Source organism: Stegodyphus dumicola, chromosome 12 (assembly GCF_044657685.1).
Source record: "Stegodyphus dumicola isolate Sdum_Otavi_A_Nest chromosome 12, ASM4465768v1".
In the NCBI taxonomy this organism is placed as follows: Eukaryota; Metazoa; Arthropoda; class Arachnida; order Araneae; family Eresidae; genus Stegodyphus; species Stegodyphus dumicola.
This window is the reverse complement of record NC_140779.1, coordinates 48,413,427-48,431,611: the sequence shown is the minus strand read 5'-3', so window position 1 is coordinate 48,431,611 and position 18,185 is coordinate 48,413,427. Positions and strand designations below refer to the sequence as shown.

The window sequence follows — 18,185 nt, the reverse complement described above, 5'->3', positions numbered from 1 at the left end:
TTTTATGGCAGTTCTACTAGATTACTAGATTAAGATTTTGTTGCTTTATTATTTCTAATTTGTTTGAAAACTCTTAAATACATTTACAGATATAATGTGTTAGTGCTGTTTCCTTCATTTGATGGAAGTCATGCATAAAATTATGTAATTACATATATCCCTTCTGCATATGATAAGCTATAGGAATTTTGGAAAATTATGAAACATGAAAAGCTAAATAACGTGTGTGAATTAATTAGGAAAACAGAATTTAAGGAACCCTTCATTCTCTTTTAAAACACTAATTTAAATTTTTTTTTCCCTGCTCAAACTTACAGCCATGCAATAAATATTAATTGAGGAAATAAAATAAATTTTATTTTCCATTAGCTTAGTATATTATGCCAAGCTAATAGGAAATAAAATTTGAAATAAAAAAAAAGTAGTTATGATAAAAATGGCTAACGGTATAGATTTCAGGTAACATTCTTCAAAAGTATTTATAGTTTAAAATTTTTATTTTATTTTACCATGAAGAAAAAGCTTCATTACAAATCATGCAAAAAATTCTATTAAAAATATAATAATAAAATGTGTAAAGTTTTTCAGTATTTAATATAAATTAAACTTTAAGCATATATTTTCCGAAAGTTGGTTTTGATACTCAGAGCACCTAACCTTTGCTACCTACCTCCGAAACCTTTTAACTATTGCATATTTTGAATGAAATTCTTTAAAAAAAAATAATTTTTGTCCAATTTTATTTATTACTAAATTCTGCAGCAGCTGGTATCAATAACAGCTGCTGCAGAATTTAAATTTATATTTATATAATTCTTTCCTAAATATATACATACTTTTAGTATTTTTTTAAGTGATTTAATATTAGTGGCTTCCTGTATACTTACATACTTTCAGGAAAGCTTTGCTACATGTACTGGCATTATACTGCTGTTTTGTATGATGGTAATTTTATTCACTTAATTCACTCATCCAACTTCTTCAATACTAAAATCTTCTTTTTCAATAAATATATTTTTTATTGCATAAAAATATGCAATGGAAAGGAAGTGCAGAAAATGCATATTTTAACTTGTACAAATGTCTAGAGAAAGTAATTGTTAACATAAATCAAATTTAGATGACTTGTGGTGCCATCTATTGAACATTTATATATTTAAAATATTTACATGCATGACAAAAATTTGTCAGTTCGTTGTATGTAAAATAGAGGCTGGAAGACAGACAGACATGATTTGATAAGTTAACTAACTATTATGAAAGAAAACTATAAAGATCAGTATGCTGTCATAAAGAAACAGGAAGCATTAAAAAAATGAAAGATAAATGTAGGTTTTTAATTAATCATACATTATTCGGAAGTATTCTGTTTTTCATTTTCAGACTAACGGAAGGCCATTTTTTATGTATTGCATATTTAGGAAAATAATTTATTGTATATATATATATATTACATGGCATATTTTGCTATGCTTTGTAACTGTGCAAATAAGCAGTGTTTTGTTCCTTTCTTGTATTAAATATAGTTGTTATATGTTTAAATACCTGCTGATTTAATATTATTTTGTAGAACTGACATTGTATGTGGAATTTTGAAGCCTAATATTCCAAATGAATCAAATTTTTTGTACCTAATCCTAATAATAATCTTTGTATCTATCCTAAGCTCGTCTTTTTCTTTCACAGTTGTATGGTGGAGAAATATCAAGTGTTATCCTTACTGCTCTAGCGCGATTATTTACTCATTATTTGCAGTTTTATTCAGGCTTTACTCTTGGTATTAAAGATATTGTTCTCACTCCAAAGGTAACTTATTTCAATTTTTTTAAATTTATTCATTGGGTAATAATAGTTTTCATATATCTTCTCTAAAAGCAATTACGATCGTTATTTAACCTGTTTTGTACTCTTAATACGTATTTTTTTTAATACTTAAATTAAAAAAAATATTGACTAGAAACCCATCTTTATTTACTGTTGGAGGAAAATTTTATATTGTGCCTTAGTATTATTTGATGGATGTGTTGACTTCTTAATAATCCACATCTTGAAAGTATGTCTTAAACATGGAACAACAAAATATTAAAATTTCATTTTAAAAACTTTTTATAAACAATGCATATGATTGTAATAAATAATTGGATTAATTTCTGTCTGAACATATGGAAGACTACTAGGAAAGATAAATGAAATTAAGTATAAATAATGTATAAATAACTAAATTAAATAAAAATGTAAAGAAATTTAAAAATAGTGGGTTAATGACAAATAGCTAAGCAATGAATTAAAATATCTGAGCTCATCTTACTTGAGGCTTTGTCTGGAATTAAGTTTTCACTCAAAGATTGAGAAGTACCAGAGCCAGACTTCTGTTGAATTTAAGCTCTGGTTACAGTTCATCATATTGATGAACTTATTGAATAGTGATTGTTCATGCATTTCATGTGATAATACTTTGTGATATTAAAAAAATAATAATAATATATCAAACATTTTAGTAGCAAACATTAAATGTAAAAGATATTAGTTAGAATTTATTAGAAATCATTTTACATAAGTTCGATCAATTTTCTTCAAAAAGAATTGACCGTATTTTGCTTTTGTTTTAAAGCTCCAGATTAAAATTAACTCCTGATTTATCAGGCAGATTAACCAGGTCCTATCTTGGAAGAAAATGTATGATGGAAATATGGGAACATTATTATCATGAATTATTCAGTGACATTTAATTTGATGATTCAGTAAGACTGCCTTGTCACTTAAACATTTTTAACTTATTGTTTAAGTTTGCCTTGTAACTTAAGCAGTTTTATCTTGTAACTTATTGTTCTTTAATGTCATTTGAAACCTAGTTTCTTCATTTCTAATGATGTTCACTCTTCCATTATCTGCTACACGTTCTTTTTATTTTGAAACTGGATTTAATTTATGTTGTCAAATAAACTTATCCTTCTGATCAAACTACTTGAAAATACAGATAAATTGCTGATAGCATTTTTTTATTAATTATAACATGGATTGTTATTCTTCTTATGATTTTTTAAATATAGTTTTGAGTTTCAGTGTACCTTAAATTAGCTGTGATTTTAAGTTAGCTGTAGACACTGTCTCCTCTATAATCCTGGTAAATCGGGAGTAGACTGGAGTTGTGGCAGTTTAACATCAAGCTGCTCATATATAAAAAAAGTAAATTTTGTACTCTTCAGGCAAGTATTTTTTTTTTTTTTTTATTTTTTTTTTATTAATGTTTATGCTTTTTCTATTTGGGCAGGCTGATAAGAAAAGGAAAAAGGTTCTTAAGAAAACAAAGGCTAAAGGTTTGATTGCATGTGCTAATGCCCTAGAAGTTGAAAATCCTGAAGAAAATATAGAAAAGTTATTAACTAAGTATAAGGAAACCCATTTTAACAGAGATGATTTTGGACTAAAAGTGGTAGATATGGAAATGAAGAAAGTTACCCATGAGCTTAATAATAAAATAAATACGTAAGATTGTTATATATAAATTAGTTTGAAAATAGACCACAATTACGCTTACAGTTTTGTTAAATGTGATTTTCTGTAAATCTATTCTAATTATTTTCATTTATTTTATCTTATGATTTAAAAAAAATATCTCTTTCTTTAAATGTTTATATATCGCTATTTTATCTTATATTTAGGATTTGTATACCAGAGGGCTTAAAGATCAAGTTTCCATTTAATAATCTGCAGTTGATGGTTGAGTCGGGAGCAAAAGGCTCTTCGGTAAATTATATTTTTTGAAAAAAATATATATGTAATCAACTCTTGTTTACTTTCACGTAGGTAGTGTCTTATGATTAATTTACATTTATTCATTGCACTACGTTGGAAACAGAATTAGTGCTGTCATCACCGTGGAGTTTGGTCTCTAGAATGTAGCTGACCTATAACTCTTTAAATATTTATTTTTAACTGAACTATATTATTAGATACTTTTATATGGATGTTTTAATTATTGCATGTTTCAAATTTGTGCTTTGTATAAAGCAGATGAGTCCATAAAAGTTATGGCAAAATCAAACTTCATGCTTGTGTTGTGGAGCCATTTATTTAGCGGCCATTAAGCGCAACTGGGATATCCTAGTGATTAAGTAAAAATTCACAATTTATTAGCTGTTACTTTGGTTAATTTCTTATTTTTGACAGCTAGATTAGCCATATACTATGTTTTTCTTGCTTTAAAGATGTGAGCGATATAAATAGGAGAAAATTTTATTTTATTTTGAAAGCAAATTATATGTGTAATTTTTTAACATAAGCCAAAACCCTGCAGTTTAATAATGTTGAGAATTATGATTGTTTTCTATTTATTACTATATTAGGTAGTAAATTATATGTGAAAAAGAGTTAGTGACCAGTATCAGATTATGATTTTGTTTTTGTAATGCAATTATAGATGCTTATAAAAATACATTTTTGTTTATTTGGTTGCCACAAAGAAAAATATTTTTTGGAAATAATTAAAGGCAATAATTAAAAGTAACTTTATAATGTTTAATAACATACAGAATTTTAATTATGTTATTTTTTTATATGCTCATGTCCAGAATTATCCTAACATTTCTTAAAAACTGTTAAAAAAATTAACTTTATTTCATATGATGCATAGCATCATAATATATAATTTGAGTGCATCTGATATAAAACTGTATCATGAAAATAATATATTACAATCAATTTTTAGTAAATATCTTGGAAATAAATGCAAATTTTTACAAATTAATAAGGAATGCATTTTCCCTAACTTTTAAATGCATTTCATTGTGCAGTTCATACTGTCAATAAAATGACAGTTTTTGAGGTTATAGTTTCAGTTCGTGTACCTTATGGTCTCGAAGGCCTTTTCCTCTGCTATAAGTTCTCGGAGAAAAATTTGGACAAACGGCTCAGGACCAGCACTGCATAGAATCAGCAACCTCTCTGGCAGCATAGGATCAATAAAGCAGCTCAAAAAATGGTGTTGAGTAACCCTCAGATGTTATTATGTGTTGTCCACTTCAGATGGCAATTTACATAACCCTAAAAAAAATAATTTAATAAAAAAAGAAAATCTGAAAGGTTTCAGATTTTAAATTACATCTAATGGGGCGTTTTTTTAACCTTTTGTGCGTTACCTTTATTTATTAAATATCGTGTTCTTCACACTTAAACCATAAAGTTCAGTTCAAGAGCAATATTGCAAAATAATTTTAAATTGAGCATATCTTTAGAATTTCCGATACACAGTCTCACACGCTGGAGATAAAAATGTTTTTTCTGTACAACGTTGGCATTGCTTGCTTTGAAATGCTTGAGTTTGTTAATCAAAAATTCATTAAAGTTTTACAAAATATGAAATGGATAATAAAATAAATTTCAAATTTGGGCTTCCAGATGCCCATATTCGTAGTAGGCTGAACTATGCCATTCAAAATTTGATGGCTCTAGGTTCCATTGTTTTATCATAATGCGAGAAACATACGTACATTTATGCAGATTCTTCATTTATTTAATTTCTTCAAATATAATACAGGGCGATAATATTTAGTGGCAACAGTTTGAAAAGTAAAACGGACATTTAGAGTGATTCAACACAAAATCGCGAAATGAAAACATTAGTCCCTCAGGGATAAATCCCCTTTGGACTAGAAATTCTTTCGTCTGTTGATTATGTGCTGTTCTGATTATAATTCTTAGGTACATTATGTAATGCATGTCGATATTATTCCTACACTGTGTTATATTATGCCAGTGCTGACTATAAGCAGAGTCAACACTACTAAGTTGAGTAAACTGTGATAACTCTATAACAACAAGAAATATGCATTAATCCTCTTACTGCATCATTTACAAAATTTTTATTTTAGCGAGTTGATAGCTATCCTCAGTTGTATGCATTTGTTCTACATAATTTTGATTCTATGCAGCTAGTCCTGTTCAGTAGTTATATGAATATAACCCAAAAATTTCACCTTATGCAACAACTGTTTTATAAGTTGAACTTAAAATTACTAGCACATTTAGCTTCTCAAATATTGCTGTTTTTTTTTTTTTTTCTTTGCTTTTGAAGTAGATCTATCTATGTTTAATAATCCTTGAAACCAGTAGTTTTTTTAATTAATGTTTTGTGCCAACATAAGAGAGCTTGTTTACCTAATTTTAAATTGTACTATCATTTGTATATATGTCAGTTCATTTCATCTGCTATTTGTATGCCTGACACAAATCCATAGTTGAATTGTTCGTTTGGACATGTGAAAGACATGTAAGAAAATTTCCTTTCTGCTAAAGTTGTCATATTATTTTTTTTGCCATGCCACTTCACAGGTAGTCAAAATGTTTTTCAAAACTACATTTTATGTATGCTGTATGGTAATTATAATCATGCTTTTCTGCAATTTTCACTGCATAAACACTAGTATATTTGCTTCACTCTCTCTTTTTCTAAAAGCAAGTTTACCTCTTCAGACATTTTTCATTAACCAACTAGAAATATTTATATAGGGCTTTCATAAAAGTGAAGTGATGCAAAGAAAACATTTATAAAGCAAGGGATATTTGTTTAACAATTGAAAAGACACAGTTTAATTATTTCTAGGTATATTCATGACGAAATTCCATTTAAATCAATTTATGGATATTTATCAGAATCTTTTAATTTTAATCCGTCAATATTTTGTTATTGCAGGTAAATGCTATGCAGATATCTTGCCTGTTAGGTCAGATTGAATTAGAAGGACGTCGAATGCCATTGATGTTAAATGGTTGTACTTTACCATCATTCCCAGCTTATGATACTTCCCCAGAAGCTGGAGGATTTGTTACAGGGCGCTTTTTGTCCAGCATAAATCCGCAAGAATACTTTTTTCATTGCATGGCTGGTCGAGAAGTATGCAATTTTCTTGTCACTTAATTTTTTTTTCAAATTTAACTTTCATTTAATTATTCTTAGTCTCAACAGATATTAGCAGCTTTGTTAACTTCTCTTTATTTTTAATGTATGTGGGTATTTGTATTTTAAGAATTTTGAGTGATTTATGAAATTAAATAATTTTAGGGCTTGATTGATACAGCTGTGAAGACAAGTCGTAGTGGTTATTTACAGAGATGCCTTATAAAACATTTAGAAGGTGTTACTGTGAATTATGACCTTACTGTGAGAGACAGTGATGGTTCAATTGTTCAGGTAATTTAACTATTTTCAGGCTGTTTTCTTTTTCTTTGGTAGTCTTTCAACAAGTACAGAAACACTAAACCCTTATATCTAATATTCCTATGCTTAGCCTTTCTTATGTATATTGAAGCAATGTTTTTATGAAATTTTGCATATGATTTAAAAGTGATATGACATCATTTATATCCTTGCCATCCTTCACTTTCCATACACCTATCTCCAGCACACTACAGGCCTGCAAAGACAGAAAGATGCAAGACAGGTCACAAATAATGGGGATTTATGAAAGAAAAAAGTGTATTACTTGAAATGAAACTGTTAAAGCAATGTTTGAATTTGTAGCCTGCAAATGCAATACATGTTTTGCAACAATAGCTCATTGATTGACATATGTTTGCAAGAATGTCATTGTGTATCAGCAAAATGTGTACTACTAGGTCCATGTCTGGTTTCATACAGTAGGTTTCTCATGTAGCTGCCCTCCCCATAAAAAAAGAAGTCAGCGAATGGCAAGTGTAGAGATCAAGGTCGGCATGGAATGGGTCCAGCATGGCCAATCTGTCAGCCTGTATCCAATTAGCAATTCATACATCTGCGTGATCATATACACATATAATGCTCTGTGTGACTTCATCTTGGTCAGACTTATTCCTGTTATTCAGCAGCCTCTTTCACATTGGGTTTTCATGCAACCCTATGTTCTTACATGATTGTTGACTGTTGTCATGTTCTGGACCGCCATGCACATTTCTGAACAATATTTTTGAAACACCACGTATAGGCATGTGTGTGTGGATTTTTTCACTGAAGTACACACATTGGCACATGCACTCTTTATGTTTATCTTAAGAGAAGTTTTCTTTTCCTGTGCAATGAACGAGTACACTATCTACCCATAAGTGTTTGGACACCTACAACAGAAGGAAAAAAACAGTTTATTCATATTCAGTAGTTGGTAGAGCCACCATGAGTGGCAGCTATGCCTCAGCGCTCTGGGGTATGCTTTCCACACGTTCTTGGATAATGGCTTTTGGTATTTTCTTTCATTTGCCTTGGAGAAGTCATGTAAGTTCCTTTGCCGAAATGTTGGACGGTTGTTGCACCTCTTTATTCCATGATCCAACTCATCCCAGATGTTCTAAATAGGTTGCGACCCTGAGCTCTGGGCAGGCCAGGCAATTGGATTAACCCCTTTGCACTATACAAATGCATAGTGGACCTCACAACATGACAGCTGGCATAGTCATCCTGAAAGTAGTATGGGTCCAACGCCAAAAACTCCCACAACATAGGAAACATCCCGTTATCCAGAATAGTTCAGTGGATGTCTGCGTTGAGCTTACCATAAATTTGGATCAAGGGTCCCAGTGCATGGGCACAATGCATTCTGTTGACAGACCTTAGACCTTGACATCTGAATGTTGGAGGGTGTACCTTGATTATCGCTCCAAAGAACCCATTTCCATTGATCTAAAATGGTCCATGGTCCACAGTCAGTGTGCATTGCATCATATTATCCAAGCAGCTGGGCTAGACTTTGTGATTAAAGGCTTATGAGTGGCAGCATGACCATGAAAACAAGCAGATGTGCTTCCTTTATGAATGATGTTCATCAAAACAACACTCCTGGATGCCTGTTGAAACTTCTGGAGTATGTGGGCCATCGGTTAGGTGTATTTCTTCTGATAGCACTTGTAAGTCCCTGTCTGCCAGTATTATGGATCTGCCAACTGAGGACATTCTGACGATCACCACTCACTTTCCACATCTGAATCACATAGGCCATTGTCGATTTTGATAAATTCAGCTGGCTTAACAGATCGGCCATTTCTGTGATACCTGATGATTATGCCTTTCCTAAAATCAGATAAATCTGCATTTCATGGCATCTTGCATGTGACTAATGCCAACATTCTTTCTTATGCTATATTTATTGGTAGAGGGTTATGACATATCAGGATCATGGTTATGAACATTTGCATGGGTATCCAAATACTTAGTGGTAGATATTGTATTACACCAGTATTAATTAATCGTCTGTCAATAGATGTTAGTAATATGTAGTGTGGTTATATATATGGAGCACATAATAATATAAAATTTTTAATTGGGCAAAAAAACACTTTTATGCTAGGAATCTCTAAAACTGAACCCAACACTGCAGATTGCTATAGTTCTTTTCCACAACTCATTTCAGGAACTAAAACAGGGGGATGGAACAAGTAGTCAAATGAATAGATGGGGCTAGAAACATTAGAATTTTGAAAGTTTTTAGAAAAATGGGATTGGAATTATAATATCACTAATTAATAGTATTTTTTTTTTTTTTTTTTTTTTTTTTTTTTTAAATATTGAAAAAAGGCTCCGAGGAAATCTAAAATTTTTGCATTTTCAAGGTTTATTCTTCACACTCTTTTCCTTTTAAAAAACTATTGTGTGAAATCTATTGCTCCTGATAGAGGCCACACTGTATTGATGAAACCTTTAAACTGAAAAAGTTAAACTGTCAATTAAAAACTGATATTTTGCAATTGTGAAAAACATTGTGCTTTTGTAAGCTAATCATGTCATCCCACTTTTTCCTTTCCTATACTATAAAATTACTCAATAACTTCTCAAGCTCAGCTTTTATATTAATTTTTCTCACCTATCAAAATAAAAGATCTGATTTCTGATTATAATTTTTAAAAGATTTAGTATATTCCTGATCAGCATTGTTAAACATATATTGGCTAAAGCAAGACGGTGTAAAAAGGTATGCATTAAGAAATATATTGTGTTAGGGGAGTGGAGTCTTCAATATCTAATTTATCTCTTAACTGCAATTTTAATTATATTCCATTAAAATTATCCATAAGAATTCTTTTTAATGAATTTGAAGAATCTGTGATATTCACAAAAGTAGCTTTAGTTAAAGATGTTAATTTTTGATAGTTTTAATTCCCCTCCCATCAACAGATAACATGCCTGTATATATGGCTTTTTTCTTCATCCCCATTATAATATCTCCTTCTTCTGGCACAATGATTTATGTCAGCCATTCTTGAAGTTATATTTCAGTTTTATATACAGCTGCACCCCTTGTTCAAATTAGTTTTATTTCCATTTTGAAAAGTATTATATTAGCATTGGCAAAGAATTAACTAGACAGTTAAACAAAATTGTTATTTAGCTGATGTGATTTTTGTATGTTATGTGTGTGTTGGTATAATTAAAATATATTTTTAAAAAAAGTATGTATATGTCATTAACAGAAGAATTTCTCAAAATTGCAGATTATCAAAAATATGATGGTGATTATCAGTGATTTTATAAGTGAAAAAAAATATGCTGTGGTACTTCAGTATATGACATTAATCCATTTTAGATTCTTGGATGTGTACCAGATGAACTTTTTCAATAAGAAATCAAGAAGGAAATAATTAATCCATTCTAATAAAAAAATCTTGTTGCTATTATGACACTGTTTAGTACTGAAATATAAATGCAATGGCTGAAATATATACTTTAAATATTTTTTTTTTTTTTTTTTCTGTCCAGATCAAAAGCAATTTTTCAATATTCTGTGATGTGTCAGATCTTTGTTTGATTATCAGTTTCACCCCCTTCACAACGTTAGCTGATTTAATGGTATCTTTATTTTTCACAGCCGTAGAACACCATCATACTCGATCTACAGTATGCAACAGCCAGGTCCTAAATGTGCAGGTCATCTTCACACTCTTTTCAACAACCTTTAATCACCTTCATGGTGATTCTTACAATTATCTTCATTGCTTGTCTCTTCTCATTAACTCTCCTAAAACTCATTGTTAAGGAATTTACAAAAAGTTTGTGAAAAAACATAGTCACTTGAAAATTCAGAGTTTACAGCATGGGCTGTTTATTGAATAGTAACCCTGAAAAATTGCCTCTGATCTAAACAGCAGAAAGAAAAAAAAAAACATTTAAAGTATATATTTCAGCCATTGCATTTATATTTCAGTACTAAACAGTGTTATAATAGCAACAGGATTTTTTTATTAGAATGGATTAATTATTTCCCTCTTGATTTCTCATTGAAAAAGTGTACTGACATTCATGAACAGCTGTAGCATTGCTTCAAAAGAGGTAAACAAGTATAGTGCTTCCATTCATGACTTGTTGAACTCAAATTGTGTTCTAAACAAATATCATATGCCAAACAAACATTTTAGCATCCAAACAGTATACTAAGATGGACATATTTCAGAATGGATGTATACCGAGATACCACTGTAAATGAAAATTTTAAAAAGTTGATATAATTTTATTGTTTTTCTGATGCACTAAATTTTAATATTTTGTATAGTTTTTATATGGAGAAGATGGCATGGATGTGGGGAAAATGCAGCTGCTGAAAGAAAATCAATTTCATTTACTAGCAAAAAATTATGATGCTGTCATAAATAAAGAACAACTTGAAATGTTGTTAGATCGAAAAGATTCAGACATGGAAAAGCAAAAACGAAAAGTAAGTTTATTTTTTTTTACTTGATGTAATTGGGGGGGGGAACTTCATTTGGCTATAGAAAATAGAGGGAAAGAAATGCTGTTATTATTTTATTTCTGTTATTCAGTTATAGGCTCAAATTTCATTAATGATACTATTAATGCTTTTGATGAATAAATATTTGTTAGTAAAAACAAGTGCATTTCTTGATATCAAGTATTGTAAGGAGTGTCATTTTCAATAATCAAATTTGCCTTACTATCTGTTTTTTCTTATTACCCTCAAGATCTTCTCTGTTAGAAAAGTAATAGCTATGAATGTGTAAATGTTATGTATATTTATTTAATCAGTATTTTTTGTAAGGAAAAATTGTCATTGAAAATTTGAGGCAACAGAAGTAGTTCAAATTTTAATTTTATGCAAATGCACTTCACCATGATGGATTTCAATTTCTGACTTTCACTTAATTCTAATTTATCCATCCTTCTGAGCATTTTATTGGATTTTCTGCACCTTTTTTATCCAGTTCAGTAGAATTTGCATTTTGAACAGTCATAGAAAGTGAGGAAAAATTCAATTTGCTCACCACAGAAAGACTGAAAATAGTCATCTCAAAATAAAACCTTTTTAAAGTGTTTATTGTTTTCACCCTGTGATAAAGCATGTCTGTGAAAAATTGACAGTGTTGTTAGGTGGTGATGTACAAAATTTGATGTTTATCCTCCTTATTATATAAGTGCGGTTGTTAGTACAGCATTTTCTTAACAATATTCTACAAACATTAGTGCATAACACAAATGTCATACATGAAGTGTTTATAATACCCTGCAGTTAGTAAAATTTATAATTTCTTCTGGAATTTGCTGTCATCTATATCTAGAACAAAATTGAATGTTTTTAATGAAATTTTGTAGTAACATTTGATGATAATATTAAATTATGTATATGTAGAGAGAGATTAATAGCCATGAAATGTGGAGAATTTTCTAACAGGAAGACAGAAATTAAAATCAATTGAATCAAACCCTTGAAGAAATTTCATAAATGCTTGTCATGCCTATGTCCCTCCTGAAAGTTAATGAAAAATAATCAGAGACGTTACATAAATAATGCAAAAACAAGTTGATAATATGTGTGATATTTTTCAGAGAGTAGACAAAAAAATTATAAATTGTGTCACATTTCTGATTTTGTATCTTAATAAGTTGCTAATTCTGACTAAATTTTTAGAAGAAAACATAAAGAAACTTTAAAAAAAAATTAAACAATATAATTTAAATTAATGATTTACATTCATAAACCAGTTAAGTCTTAAAACTGCTCCAGTGCTATGCTTCTTTTCTTGCTTTCTAATTTATATTTATTTATATATGTATTTAAATTGTGTTCAAATAGTAACATATTTTTTTCATATTTTGTTATGCTCTTATTGTATTTTTTTTACATTCAAAAAGGAAATGCAGAAACAAACAGAACTTTTCAAATTAATTTTGAATGACTTTTAATTTTATTCAGCATTATACAGTCAAAAGTCGTTAATTCGGACGCCCATAATCCGGAATGATCTATAATCCGGACCTCAAAGCTACAAACTTTCTGCGCATGCATCGCGTTGACGCATGCGCGTAAGACCTTTACCGCGGCGAATTTGCGTGTGCGCGTGCGCAAAATACGTTTACGAAAGCGCGTTTAATGTATAATGGACGGAATAAGCTAAGCTAAAATTATCTAATTATCTATTTCAGTTAATGTTGCAGATTGCGTTGTACCTTAATCTTCGAATTGGATCCAAATTATTATTTTTTGCAGACTGTTAGAGCAATTTTATAAAAGTAAGCTTGAACTTTCGATTATGTCAAATAGAATTTCCGATATATATTTACTAATATGTAAAGGATATACAAAGCGAAAGTATCTTTCGGAGTCCATTAAACAAAAAGTGGAATTGCTGCAAAAAATGGATAAAGCCATATCCTTTGTTTATCTTAACTTTAACGTTTGTTTATCTTTAACGCGGTGCGGCGTGCAATGAATTGGAAGTTGATCCGTCAGCACTATCCTTATCTTAAGGGCAGATGTTTTTATTTTATTTGGCTTATAATTGCTTACTCAATGTAGTATTTCATCTCGATGTACTCCGTCTTTGATATGATTTAAATCAAATTCCTCGTCATTATAATTTGCTTCCGATAGCGAAGAAAGTGACAGAGGTTATTGAAAACAAAAAATTTCGATTGACAAATTAGTCGGTATTCTCGACACAGCAATTATAGGACTTGAACAGCGGAACTTTGTATCTGAACAAGAAATTATGTCTGTTTATAGAATTAAAGAGAATGTATTATCACATAAAAAACGAAGCAACTTAAACAACTTACATTGAAAGAAATGTTTAATAAAGTAAACAAATAAATATTAAGCTTTTTTTTGTAAATTTTGATACCCTTTAGATCATAATTGTTCTTTATTTCATAAATTACGGTTTCATATTTTTAATTTTATAATTTCTGCATGCCATTTCACCAGATTTAAACTGATGATCTATAATCCGGAAAAATCGATAATCCGGAATCGCCGAAGTCCCGACGAGTCCGGATTAACGACTTTTGACTGTAAATAGTTTTGTGGTCTAGCAACACTAGATGTTAAATTTATTTAAGAAGAGAAGTAAACTATTTGCATGCTTTTTCGGATTTTTTAGTTTTATTTATTATTATTATTTTCTCTAAAATTTTCAAATTGAGTCTTTTTTTTTTTTTTTTTTTTCTTTCCAGTTTTAAACTAAATATTAAAAAGCAACAAGCACAACTATATTTGAAAATTTTGAGAGTAAATATATTCTATCTTGGGGTAGAGGAGAAAAAAATGAACAGCAAGACTAGGGAGCAGTGAGAGAGATTTAGAAAATTAAGCTTTACATAATACTTATAATTTTTTGTTCTTCATTAATGACTTTGTCTAATATATTTGCATTATATTATCAGAACTTAAACTGCGACAGAGGCTGGGTTCAGTACTTCTATGTTTTTGAGATGATTTAGCTGGAACACAATTTCTTTGGATTAATTAGAACCTTTAAACAAGAAGACTTCGGTTCTTCTTTTATAACAGTGAAGCACATGTTTAGGAGAAAATTCTTTGAATCATGAAAATTTTGTTTTGATTATGAATCTACCTTAAAAACCGATTTAACTAAATGCATGTATGTCTGTCTCTGGCTAACAAGCCCTTTGATGATCAAGTTGAGAGAATAGAAAAATCTTCATGCACACATCATCAAAGGCTTTTTGTCTAGGAAATGTCGTGAATCCGTGAGAAAGGGTTTTTAGTTCCTGAAAAAAATAGAAGTGGAACTTTTGGAAAGATTTAATTAAATAAAGAGGAAGGTAAATAAATAAATAAACTGAAAGGTTTCAGATTTTAAATTGCATCCAAAGGGGCCTTTTTTAACATTTTGTGTGTTACCTTTATATATTAAATATCCTGTTCTTTGCACTTAAACCATAAAATTCAGTTCAAGGGCAGTATCGCAAAATAATTTTAATTTAAGCATATGTTTGGAATTTCCGATACACAGTCTCACTCGCTGGAGGTAAAATGTTTTTTCTGTACAATGTTGCCATACAGAAAAAAACATAAGTGTTTTGAAATCCTTCAGTTTGTTAATCAAAAATTTGTTAAAGTTTTGCGAAATATGAAATCGATAATAAAACAAATTTCAAATTTGGACTTCCAGATCTCATATTCGTAGTAGGATTACGTCATTCAAAATTTTATGTCTCTAGGTACCGTTGTTTTATCACAGTGCAAGAAACATACATACATTTATGCAGATTCTTCATCATTTAATATCTTTAAATATAATGTAGAGCAATAATATTAGGTGACAACAAAAGAAGAACAAAGAAAAGTGATACAAGCTTTTAAAGTTTTCAACGCAAAATGCTGAAATGAAAACAATAGTCCCTCGGGGACAAAAAGTGCCTTTGGACTAAAAATTTAAATACAGAGGAAAAGAAATTATACAATGTTTATTTAACTCATCTCTTGGCAATTTATGCATTATATTACTAACGATGGATGCTTTGAAACTGTGTAAGATGAAACTTTCTCCTGAGGTTTAATTTCTTTACTGATGAATTTCCTATGAAACTACAGTTTTCATTCATTTCTGTATAATTCCCAGTACAGAAGAATAGTTTGTCTTAAGGCTGTCTATTGCTAGTGTTATTCATTATGTGTCTTTTGAATTATGATTTGAAGTTATATAACCATGTTTTTATTATATTGGTTTTTTGATATTAGTTTAAAGGAAAATATTTTTATGGGAGTGACCACAATGACCCATTTGTAGCTTACGATAGAAGTTTTGGCAATTCTTTTTCTAGTTGTTATTTAACATAACTTGAACAGAAAAGATTTTAATGTGTATATTTCAGGGATAAAGAAATACTTTGATAATAATTGAGAAGATGAAGGCAAGTCTGATTAGATATTTAATATAAAACTGAATTTTAATTAAATTGTCATATTTTTGATAGGGCTGTATTTTGATTAAGTGCAGGGTACTCTAAAACTATAAGTCTACCATGAGGTTTAGCTTCATGGAATTTTATTTTTTATTCAGCTTCATATTATATGTATGGGAAATTCCAAGTAGCGAGTCCTTTGGTTGAGAAATTATTTTGCGTGAAAATATGCTAATTTTTCAAAAGCAAGGAATTTAAAGGCGTTATTACCTTAAACTCAGACAGGTGCGAAAAAAATTTTAGCTTCCTAATTCATTATTAAATGTTTAAAACAAAATCATGCTATTTGTCCATTAGCAAAGCATTTTTTTCCTCCCTTTTTATATTAAATTGTGAAATTAAAAAGTGTTAACTTGCAGACTGCATTTGACATTAAAAAAAGAGAACATGTGAGCAAAAAATAAATAATATCTTGATATTCGATAAAAGTAAACATTGTTTTATGTATGTGAAAGTTTAATTTATGAAAATGATGATGTTATTACATTTATTTAATTACCATAAGAGATGCTTTTGTTATTGTTCATGATCTAAAGTTGTGTATAATATGTAAATAAATGTCTAAATTAAGATTAAAAAGTACATTAAAAAAAAAGAACCTAAGGAAGAAGTTTTAATAATCTTCAAGTGAAATTCATGTAAAAAATAGTTCACTGATAATTGTAGATATCAGAATAAGCTAGGGATATGGAATTAGAGTAAAGAGTTAGGAGATTAGAGATGAGGAATGAAAAGGTAAATGGAGTTAGAAAAAAAATCTCATCTTGCTCCCCAAGAATGCACCAATGACCAAGCGGAAATTTTGCTGAACACTGGTAGCTCAGCCTGGGTTTAATTAAAGACAAATGGGCCGTTTGCATGGACATTTTCATAGTTTTTCCCTTATGTAATATGATTATGAGCCAGTTTCTCTTAGAAGGTCTACCATGAAGGCTCCCCTTCCCTTAGACAAGTAGCATGCTTTTCCATAATCAAATAAACCAAACTCATTTTGCTTCTCCCATTTGACCTTGAAACTGAGACAGGGGAGAAATGATAAAAAGACATTCCATATATCACAAGTCACAAGCAGGAAGGAAAGTGAGACAAAATGTCGTTTTGGACGAAAGTATAAAGAACCATTATTTAGTTGCATACAATGTCACTGTTTCTAGCATTCTGTCTGTTTTTAATAGTGACCCTTTAACCATTTTACCATTTTTCATTGATGTGCTGGAAAACGAATGTTTTTTTTTTTTTTTTTTTTTTTTTTTTCTATTATCCTTTAAAATACTGTATTAAATATTTATTTAGAGCTTAAATTCAGTGTGGATCGGCTATGCTGTTTCTTAGTTTTTCTTGTGAGATTTTAAATCCAGCCACAATCCCAAATAAGATGAGATTCGGCATTTTATTTATTTAAATGTTCATCATAAATTTAATAATTTATTGAATATTAATTTATCTCATTATGTTTTATTGAATTTTAACTATGTATTATTTTATCAATAGAAATATTTTTTTAATATTATTTTATTTTTTGTTTTTATTTCTGATTGCCTTCTGTAAGGCTTTGAATTTAGAAATTAAGTCCTGTATATGATTGATTGAAAGCATCTACTGGTTAAATGAAGTTGAGCTTAATTGTGAGAAAATAGTCACTTATCCATTTTTATACTCAGGTTATATGAATTTTTATAAATAATATCTAAATTTTGACTAACTTCAAATATCAGGTTTAATACTTTAGCATATTTCTGTTTTTTTTTTTTTTTTTTTTTTTTTTTTTTTTTTTTTTTTTTTAAATTGAAACTCACGATTATGTTATACAAAAAGTACTGGCTGTATGGGTGTTTTTGTGGGTTTCCCCATGTGAAATGTGTGTATGCAGTGGAGTAGCGAGCATAACTGGCATCCGGGGTAAAATACCTTTTTGGCACCCCCCAGAAAAAAACAGTGATATGATGAAAATCTTGTTTGGAGACCATTTGGCATCTTTCTGCGAGTGGTGCCCGGGACATCATACACC

The 18,185-nt window shown here is 29.7% G+C and overlaps 1 protein-coding gene across 1 annotated transcript in view; it reads left to right on the top strand.

Moving 5' to 3' along the window:
• The window catches only part of Polr1A (RNA polymerase I subunit RpI1), a 150,626-nt gene that overhangs the window by 98,621 nt on the left and 33,820 nt on the right, over positions 1-18,185 (top strand). Inside the window, exons 15-20 of the mRNA XM_085827699.1 lie at positions 1,687-1,806; positions 3,272-3,486; positions 3,663-3,747; positions 6,692-6,892; positions 7,061-7,189; positions 11,508-11,669. Of these exons, the coding sequence (XP_085683825.1) occupies positions 1,687-1,806; positions 3,272-3,486; positions 3,663-3,747; positions 6,692-6,892; positions 7,061-7,189; positions 11,508-11,669 (912 nt within the window). The remainder of the gene's footprint in view (positions 1-1,686; positions 1,807-3,271; positions 3,487-3,662; positions 3,748-6,691; positions 6,893-7,060; positions 7,190-11,507; positions 11,670-18,185) is intronic.